Source organism: Branchiostoma floridae, chromosome 1 (genome assembly GCF_000003815.2).
Source record: "Branchiostoma floridae strain S238N-H82 chromosome 1, Bfl_VNyyK, whole genome shotgun sequence".
In the NCBI taxonomy this organism is placed as follows: domain Eukaryota; kingdom Metazoa; phylum Chordata; class Leptocardii; order Amphioxiformes; family Branchiostomatidae; genus Branchiostoma; species Branchiostoma floridae.
In genome coordinates, this window is record NC_049979.1 from 5,576,995 (window position 1) to 5,587,559 (window position 10,565).

The 10,565-nt window shown below is 41.0% G+C and overlaps 1 protein-coding gene across 1 annotated transcript in view; it reads right to left on the minus strand.

Annotated features, from left to right (window-relative positions):
• Nucleotides 1-1,349: 1,349 nt before the first annotated feature.
• LOC118419627 (coatomer subunit delta-like) overlaps nt 1,350-10,565 on the minus strand; it is a 10,291-nt gene continuing 1,075 nt past the window's right edge. Inside the window, exons 3-11 of the mRNA XM_035826102.1 lie at nt 10,318-10,541; nt 8,898-9,077; nt 7,965-8,170; nt 7,339-7,503; nt 6,046-6,211; nt 4,976-5,123; nt 4,130-4,238; nt 2,817-3,021; nt 1,350-2,648 (exon numbers count right to left, since the gene is read on the minus strand). Coding sequence (XP_035681995.1) covers nt 2,559-2,648; nt 2,817-3,021; nt 4,130-4,238; nt 4,976-5,123; nt 6,046-6,211; nt 7,339-7,503; nt 7,965-8,170; nt 8,898-9,077; nt 10,318-10,541 — 1,493 coding nt within the window. The 3' untranslated portion in view covers nt 1,350-2,558. The remainder of the gene's footprint in view (nt 2,649-2,816; nt 3,022-4,129; nt 4,239-4,975; nt 5,124-6,045; nt 6,212-7,338; nt 7,504-7,964; nt 8,171-8,897; nt 9,078-10,317; nt 10,542-10,565) is intronic.

The window sequence follows — 10,565 nt, forward strand, 5'->3', positions numbered from 1 at the left end:
GTCATCGCCGAGAGCACCCCTGAGCCGTCCCGGCGCCCTCGGATGTGGCCAGACCGGTTGGACGGCAGTGGTGCGAAGGAAGACGTCGGTGTGCAACAATGCCTATTAGTCTTACATACTAGTACATGTATACCGAACTATTGAGTGTTACGCTATTACTATAAGCATCTGTTATGTTGATATAGGAATAAAGAATTGCGAATCCATTCATCCAACTTTTCATTTTATTACATTGGCCGATGTTCCTCATCTCAAATAGCAAGGTTGTTTTTAGCATTTGTCTTTCTCACTCATAGCAAGGAGGTTCGCCTCCTTGCTGATAGGATATATATTCTTACCAATTATCTACCAACCTTTAAATTTTGCAACGTCTGATATTAAAATATTGTGGATTCAGACAAGTCACATTTTTTGCCGCTCCACCGGAACTTGGTGAAGTGACCTTTATGTTGAAGATAAACTACTTGTTATCGGTAATGCTAAGTTCATGTTACGGTGAAAACTGACGTACATTGAACAAATCAGGAATTACAGTATCATGGCTGAGAAATGCTTCAGTCAAAAGTCAAAACTTCCCCCAGTTGTTGCAGTAGGCACTTCACAACGTCAATGATTTCGTATTGTCATAAGTATGGTTTAATGCTGACTTGGGTAATTTTCTCAGGGACATTTTTGCCATGAGTTTGAGGATATTTTTGTTGATCATATTGCCTAGTCCACAGTCATATGTCCAACGGTACAAGAATGAAGTCTACTTTTTAACTGACAGGTGTAGCTGCAGTGAGAACATTATGTACTTGCTATACTTATACTTAGGGGTGGGTACCGGTACAAAACCAATTTTTCTTATTGGACCGGTCCAGAAAAAACTTGTAAAACCTGTAAAAATTTAGTGACCAGATGTAAAACGGACCTGTAAAAATTTAGTGACCGGATGTTACACCTATTAGAAAAGGTTATATGGGCAGAAATTCACACGTTTGGGGATTACAGGTTGTATTATTGTAATCTCTACCAAGCTTTACAGTCAATTGTATAGTGGCAGTTAGCCTTGTAGGATTTTAAAATGCCAGTGGGACTCAAATACTCCACCAAACAGATTTTTTTGTAGCGGAATGGACAATTGTCCCGAGTATTGTCCATTCACAAGATTTTACATACTGACTCAGATCCAGGTTCAGGTCCGGGACCTGAATTTTCTGTACTGGTACCCATCCCTACATATACTACATGTGCACAGAGGTAAAACATAAAACCTTTTCATGATTCATGAAGACTGTTTGCACACAGCTGTGACATGTAATTATATTGTACCGAAATAAACTGTAAAACTTCATTCTTCCAAATACACTTTTTTTTATTTCATACTCAATACTCAATACTATCGTAGCTATAGCAATATACAATGTAGATACAGAAATATTAGACTTGGGGTCTTACATCTTGGCATAATGATACCAGGATGTGCATAATGCTCTGACGGATACAAAGGTTCACTATCTTGTGGCTGTGCTACATAAAAGTAATAAGCATGGTGGTGTCCTCTCCCTTCCAACATGAATGTGTCTAAAATCAATCTATATTCCCATTTGTAAGGCCCCAGCTTATCCAATACTTCTTTCCAAAGCTCTTATGAGAAAAAAAAATGTTAGTTTTGAGTTTTGTGTGAAAGACTGGGTTAGAAACCCAGTGTAGATAATATATCTTATTGCCACTTAAAACATTATTTGTCTCAGAGTGTGGGCCACAACTGTCAGAATGAAACATGAACAATGCATTTAACACTATATTTACTCTTGGTTTTATTCATATTTCTACGATTTCTTTCATCTCCCCAATTCTCTCACTCTTCTGACCCATTCATCATACTGTTACATGTAAAACAGTGTTTGAAATTCAAACCAAGGATGTGTCACAATACAAATTTTGGACAAAATAAATTAAGAACATGGTATCAAGTCACAGTTGAATCAAGAACGTAAACTTGCATGAGTTTTGTTTCTCAGTTTGCTATCTCAATTTACCATTAGTGTTGGTACAGTATCAGTGATGCAAAGACCTTTTTCCTATCAGAAAGTTCAAATCATCTTGTTACAAGGATTCCCATGTCTGAAGCAAAAAGTCTTGCACTCGGAAGATCCACTGCAGTTTGTACTGTGTAACGTTACAGTCATTTTAATAAGTCTGATGGAATGCATTGTAAACATTACTTCTTTACACAATGTAAAAAGAGGCCTTCACATACTGATGTGACAGAGATACACATGGAAATATACTACCCTGATAGAGTCAATGATACTAATACTGACTACATATGGAAACAGCTGAAGAGTTCTTCAGGTTGACTACATAACTGTATATTAACAATACCATGTTCTTGATGTGACACGTTTTTCCATTTTCCCTCCCCATCTTCTTGTCCTGTTACAGTTTCCCTTACAAATTTGAAACATTTACAATCAGGCCCGAAAGTACTTTTTTTTATCATTCTAATTGAAGACTTTGATGGATGCTGTCCCCCCTCCCCCTGTTGTGCCCCAACCATCCATTCTGCCATGTTAAAGTATCTCGTACTTCTCCACAAGCAATGCTGTATCTGATGAGTACTTGACTGGCTGGCCACCGTCCACCATCCTTATTCCACTCACCTGTACACAATGATAAAGTGTACATGGTAATCAAATATTAGCTCCATATGAAAAGTATTCTTTGCATTACCTAATACCAGTGAAGAATTTTTTCTAAGCTACAAAACAAAGATAAGGAGGGTGTTTCAGAAAAACAGGTGGATTTAGTAATGTGAAGTAAAAACCTACCATGACATCACAGTAAGACTTGGTGGATACAAATGAGACGGAGACTGGGAAGAAGTCGTCGGAGTGGCCGTGACAGCTGAACTCCAGGCTGCCCGACTTGTTGGAGGCGTCGATGACCGGTAGCCTCCACTCCAGCATGCCTCTCCTGCTGTCCACGTGGTACTCTCCATCCAGGTCCCCCACAACAGGCGCTCCACCTCCAGACCTGGGAGGGACAGACAACACAGGATTATCATCATCATCATCAAGAGAGAGCTGAACTCTATAGACTGATAGAACCCATGTTCCCACACTTCATACAACTAAGTAATATAGACAACTTTAGACAAACCTTTACTCATAAAGCATATCTGTTTGTATATTTTCAATATCACAAAGAAACGAGAAGAAGTCGAATTCACGCAGTAGAATACGATTCTTGAGTATTGTCGATTCATTGTACATATTCCATGTATATCTTGTTGCGACCTGTACCGAACCCAGTGGGTATGTATGTACAATAAAGGTCTTCATTCATCATCATTATCATCTTCTTCAATAGCACAAAATATTGTAAATGCATTTAAGTTCGTCGGGATTTAATTTCACGGTAGCTGGAAAAAGGAGCTTTCGCGGTGGTTTAAAGTTCGCGGTAGCACCATGCACTGTATTCTCTTACTGCCATGGAAAAATGTTAAAACATTAAACCACCGCGAAAGTTTGCGCATTTATAGTAGCCCTGCAAGGGGCGACGTAGGGGCTGGGGGTGGATTGGGATGTGGGGGCTGTTTAGTTGAGGACCCAGCTTAGGGCGGCCAGGCCTCCTGCGTGGCACGGAAGAACTCAATGGTGGGAGCAATTACCACTGTGCCAGGCAGGGTATTCCACTGTGGAATGGTTCGAGGGAAAAACGAAAAAATTTATAAGCGTCTGCGTGCACAAATGGTCTGGTATTTGAGGTGGTGACTCCCCCGGGTACACCCTTGAAGGCACCAAGATTATAATACCGTTTGTCACTGTCCAGTGAGAAGGTTTGACTGCATTCTGTGGATGCTAAACAAAAAGTATAGGTACATGTATATACAATACATTTTCCTTATGCAGCCTGATGTATTTTTTACCACATCTGCCCTTATGTTTACAACTGTCTTAAAAAGAAGTAAGAAGAAGTTGTACAAGCAGACCTAACTTCCAAATTGCAATGCATGTAAATTTTCTTGTATCCCTCATTGGGCTTAACTAAATATTCTTAAAAAAGAATGAAATAGGAATGCAGTCTGTTTCATAGTTTTGGTCCTTAACAACAATATACGTATCAGCACAGTACTACTCACGGCAAAGGAATGGAGATGACGACATCATTCAGTTCCAGCTGCTCCTGCTCCAACTCATACTCCACATTAACATCACATCCGTCTGAACTCTCAGTGGGCCAGCAGTTTACTGCAACAAACCAGGCACATCATGTTATAAAAATTATGTACTGAACTCTCAGTGGGCCAGCAGTTTACTGCAACAAACCAGGCACATCATGTTATAAAAATTATGTACTGAACTCTCAGTGGGCCAGCAGTTTACTGCAACAAACCAGGCACATCATGTTACATGTACTGTAAATGTTCATCAGACAACAGAACTTAAGTATTCTTAGCCTCTGGGGCCTTTTTTCAGCTCACTTTTGCTGGCCACTTCTTTTTGTACTGGGTCGCTGATTGCCCAGTACAAAAAGAAATGGCCAGCAAAGGGCCCAGAGAGCCTGCTACGGAGGCTTAAGTATCCTCTGCTTAACAATCATTTCTAAAATCAGCCATACACCTACAATAATGAGAGTATATGAAAAAGTTTACTTTGTGATCAATCTGCAGATCTATATCCTTTACTTTGTTTTTCTGGAATAAACCCCAACCTTTTAACATTAGTACAGCTCAGAGTATATACTGTTGCTGTATATTATTCCTAGAAAGCTCTTCCCTTACACCATCAGCTGTCTATTTCATGAGAGATTTGGATAATCTCCAAGCAGATCCTACGGTATCATAAGATAGTATCATGTGTTTGGCTACCAGCAAATGTACACCTCTTAGTTGACTACACTTCTTAGCCAGTTTAGTACTATCTTATGCCATCTTAGGATCTGCTAGAAGATTAAAATTGGGATATAATCCTGTAGCTGTACTGACTTGACAAGGGCATGAGGGACTCGTCGCTGGACTGCAGCCTCCATCTCATCACCCCGATGTCATTGTTGATGGGGAACGGTTTGTTGGGATTCTTCAGGCCGATCTCGGACTTCGACTGGAACAGCTTCTTGTCCACGTTGGGATGTGTCTACAAAAAAAGAAGCGTGCCGTTGATGAAAATTGTATTTGATGTCGGGACTGTGTCAAGTCATCAAAAGTACAATGAGGACTGAACTTTTAAGTAAATTCTACATATTTACAGTAAACCATCCTCCTATGCAGGGCCATCCAACAGGGAAATTACCTGTCTGGATGTACCCTAGTTTCTCAACCGTCACTCTTAGTTCCTGTGGGCGTTGCCACAAACCAGCTGTCAGCTATCAGAGAAAAGGCCTTTCAGTTTTCAAAAGGTACCTCACATATATAAGGTAAGCTCATTAATATTTATAAGTAGGGTGGTCAGAAACTAAGGGTGACGGTTGAGAAAGCAGGCGGTTTTGCCACTGGTTGTCCCTGTGAGGAGGGTGACAGTAAACATGTTGCAAATAAGCTGCTTCTTTTTCTTGTTTGTTTCTCAGTTGGTAAAATGTTTCTTCTGTTGGGAGAAAACTGACGCCATCGAAAGAGACCAATTTTGGTGACAATTTTTTTCCAGACATACCACATCACCCTGAGCAATCGAATGGGGGCATTCCGAGTACTCTACTGATTCCAGAGGACTGTCCCCGTATAAAGGGAGGAGCGTCCCCTTTCCAAGAGGACTGTCCCCTTGAAAGTTGAGGACTGTCCTTTTTTCTAGAGGACTGCACGCACTCCCGAGATATGTCCTCATTCGATTGGTCGGGGTGCACACATATTTTCAGAGTCCCACCTGTATTTGTGCTCCTCTGGTTTTCTACAGCTATGATGATCTTGCCATACTGCTCTTCAGATATGCTACATTTATGACTTACAGATAGTTGATCAAACTTGTTTAGGTACAGGTAAAGGTCCAGGCATGTAATTAAACCCATGTACCTGTACCTGAACCTGTGCCTAAAATTTCTTTAGGCACACAGCTCTAGTCTCACCTGTATTTGTGCTCCTCTGGCTTCCTGGTTTTCTACAGCGATGATGATCTTGCCATACTGCTCGTCAGATATGCGCAGTGAGATCATGCCGTGGATCTCCATGTTGTCCAGGCCACCATCTCGTCTGGCTGTCAGGGTCACCTTCTCTTCAATGCGCAGATGAACACTGTAACAATCAATCAATTAATAAATCAATCAATAACCTTTATTTAGACTGAAATAGCCCTGTTGGCCTTAGCCGCTCTTCCCAGAGGTCCAGTGGGACTGGGGGTGTCATGGGGACAAATGAATAAAAACAAAGTAACTAAACACTTTACACTGAGTCCTTTACAATCATAATAACTTAAATTTTGATATTGTTGTGGTAGTCTGGTTCTGCAAATCAAAACAAAGGATGGCAGTGACGTCACACATTCAGAGTGGTACAAATAAAACCACTTCTTACGCATTACTCCACTAACTACATAAGGGCTTGCTTTAAATGTTTGAATCGATGCGAATCTCCAGATCAACTAAAGTGTGGTCTGATCATACAATATTACGTAGGCCACACCAATTTAATTTCTTGGTTCTCGGATTTTTTCAGAAACATTTTGGGGCGGGCGGACGAAAAAGAAAATAAAATAAAAATTTGCAAAAAGTCTGTGGTGAACATATGAGGCTTATATAACACAAAAAAACAAGGTTAGTAGTCAAGTTTTCAGCTTTTCATGGCATGATTTATCCAATGAATCTCTTCCTTTGATTTGATACCGATGTTCTGAATAAAAGGAATTGTTTTCATACTGAAATTATGTGTGTTGCATTTACTTATTTTTAATTACTACTATTACCATAATGAAAACCTATATTATTTTTCTTGGGACTAGATTTTATTTTCCAAGTCAGAAAAAAATGGGTCGGGAAATCCGAGAACCAAGAAATTAAATTGGTGTGGCCTTATGAAAGCAAATCCACAAAAAACAAAGACTCTTATTAGCTGTTCAGATGAACTGCTCAACATATACTAACATGAATCCTGTGTTTGACCGATATGTTGACATTTTCATTTTATCTATTTACCAGGGTGAAAACACACTCAGGTTACAGCCTGCTTTTTAGGTGCCACTGGACACATACATACATGTGAACAAACAACATGATTGGGACATATACTGAAGTTCAGTCACACACACCCTATCCAGTTTATCGTCTGTTGTTCCCCATTCTGTGGGGGTTAGACGTGCTTGCACGTAGATGAGGGGGTTTGAAGTTAACTTAAGAAAAAGGGTAGCAATACAACCTATAGCCTACCTTTCTGTGTGAATAGCAGGAGTGGCTATTTTAGCAGCCTGAGCCGACTGCCTGGATGCCTTAGTGCTGGCCACCTCCTGGCCTTCGGACACAAGCTTGTCCACAAAGTGGTCCACGTCCTTTCCCTTACTACCCAGCTTCATGGCTCGGCCTGATGGGCTGGGTCTATTGGAGCAAAAAATACAGTCAAAAACAATCTTTGCCTTTCACAATCAATCACAAAACAACATGCATCCACTAAGTCACATGTTTTATCTGCATAACGTGACGTCACAGCAGCAGTGGATTGTTCATTCCTTGACAAAGACCGATGCTGTTCAGTCAAAAATGTGGCGTGGGTGAGTCCAATTTTTGTGTAGGACATTACAGTTAAACTAGTTCAAGAACATGCATCCAGTGTCAGTGACTAAGAAAAACAGATGCTGTTTGAAATGTCTGAATGTTTCCAAAATCATATCCAGTTGCTTGAGTAACTGCTTTTTGTTGATGAAACATGCGTAGATCTACATTGCAATCTGTGTTACAGATACCTGTTTGGTAAAGGTTTTCTTCCTGCAGAATAAATAAGTGATAGAATCAAGTGTTTACAAACTTAAAAAACAAAACAAAAACCATGTACAACTGACTTGGGTGCTGTGTATGTAGGTTTGGATGGCTCAGGCTTGTAGTCATCAGCCATGACGGGAACCGATTCCCCTGATGAGCGAGAACCGCCTCCAAACCCGCCCCCGAACCCTGGAGTCTTCTTCCCGGTCCTCTCCGCCTCTCGTCGCGCAGCTTGCAGCTCCTTGGCTTTCTTCTTCATCTCCTGGATGGCTTCACGCTCTTGAGACTAGAGACAAACAGGCATGCGATAAATGAAATATTTCAGTTTTAACTTGAAAGTTCATCTGTGTTGGCAGAAGTCATTCTTGAACTAGTTTAACTGTGATATCCAACACAAAAATTGGACTAACAACAGCAGTGTATTGTTCATTCCTTGACAAAGACTGGTGCTGTTCAGTTGAAAATTTTGGTGAGTTAAATTTTTGTATTGGATATTGCAGATAAATTAGTTCAAGCAATATTTCCCTTATGCATGTGGTTGGCACATTGTACAAGTGAAAAGACTGAAATGATGAAATACTCATACTTGTACCAGGTAAACACTTGAAATTAAGTAGTTGTTAATTGCAATTAAGTAGTAAAAAGGACATAGATGAACACATACATACATACAAGTATGCCAATGAATGTAGACAATGGTACAAAATTGTCACCATATTCATAATTGGAAAACAACATGCCTATGTGGCGATCGCACGAGCCTCGCTTATAATAATAACTTTATTGCACAACAATTGTACAAGGTACAAGGTATGGCTTACATGTGACAGGGACGGTTTTCAGGTGAAAAATACGCGCAACCCTCTGTCGATCTTAAATATGGCCTATCTTCCATCGATATGCCCGAAGATCGTGGATAATGTGACAGGGGTATAAGTTTCTGGTGCTGTTAGCAAGAAACATAATATTACTAACTTTTAAAAATAACTATGAAGAAAATCTGCCTTCTGTACCTCTCTGACAGCCTTAAACACCTTCTCCTCATGAGAGTCCATCTCTGTGAAGGTTCTGATCTGGGCCAGGTTCACATTCTCTCTGTAACCAAGGGCAACGATCTCATCAAAGGCAAAGATGAGAGGGAAGGACTGGTCCACTATTTCTGACTCCTCCATCACTTTGCAGTACTCAGGAATCTGGAACAGAAGCACAGAGGGTCAACAAAAGGCTGACGCAGTCTACAGTAGGGGTGGGTACCGGTACAGAAAATTCAGGTCCAGGTCCGGTTCAGGTCCAAAGGATTAGGTCCAGGTCCGGACCTGAACCTGGACCTGATGCAGTATGACTCATACCAATGGTCCATTTTACTACAAAGAAATCTGTTTGGTGGAGTATTAGACTCACACTGGCGCTTTAGAATTATACAACGCTAACTGCACCGGTACGATTGGCTGTAAAACTTGGTAGAAATTATTATAAACTCTACTCTACTTCACTCTTGTTATTTTCCTCCATCTACAAGCGCTGAAATGTGTGAATGCCTGATAAAACAATCTGTTAATTTTGTAATCGGTCCAACATTCGGTCCACCTAATTTTTTCAGGTCCGGTTTTTCTGGACCGGTCCAATACGAAAAACCAGTTTTGTACCGGTACGCTGTACCGATACCCAGCCCTAGTCTACAGGCATCGGCCCAACAATGGTTTGCAATCAGGGAAATGTGTCAATGAGCTATGCACTGTTTAAAAGTCATGAAAAGTCTGATTCACATTCCAGGGTTCTAGCTTGTGGATTTTTAGCGCAACAAACCACTACGTTATAATTTGTGACCACCACTTTCAAATGAGGACCACTACGCTAATTTTCAACATTTAGTTGTTGAACAACGTCAATCAAATATGAAAAATGATCCAAACTCACCAAAATATTCTTCAAATTACATCAATACATGTGATGCTAACACGTTACCGATGTTACCGATGTTAACGTGAGTTATGTCACCTCACGGGTACCCTTACAATACCAACTTTTTACTCCATACTTTCAAAATTTCGCAGTGGAATGGCAAAGATCCCCCTTTTACACCACCTGCCAACTGGTCGCTTTGCCCTTACCATTACACTAAAATAAATCCTGGCTAGAACCCTGCATTCATTTGGCAAACCACTTCTGTCAATGCATTAAAGTTCACTGGGATGTTAATGTCGCTGTAACGGGAAAAAGAACGGCAAAGCGGCTACCGTGAAAAATGAGAACATTAAACCTCTGCGAAAGTTTCTGCATTAACAGTATGCTGGACGTTTGATACTTCACCTGCCAAGCCCACCCCCCCGGTTGGTCGCTTTGCCCTTACCATTACGCTAAAATAAGATCCTGGCCAGAACCCCTGTATTCATTTGCATTGGCGAACCACTACACTGGATGATTGATACTGACCACTCTTGAGAAGAGCCTGAGGGTCTCCAGATCCTCCAGGATGTTGCTGTTCTTGGTGGTGATGAGCAGCATGTACAGCTTCTCCAGCGGCTGGTAGACGTAGCGAACGCTCTCCGTCTCCACAAACGTGTGCTGCTTGCCCGTGTTCATCAGCTTGGGAAACGCAGCCAGCAAACCCTCGATGCGGGATCGCGTCATCTCGACAACCTCCCGGGAAATTATGGCTTACGGAGGGAGGGAAAAAGATT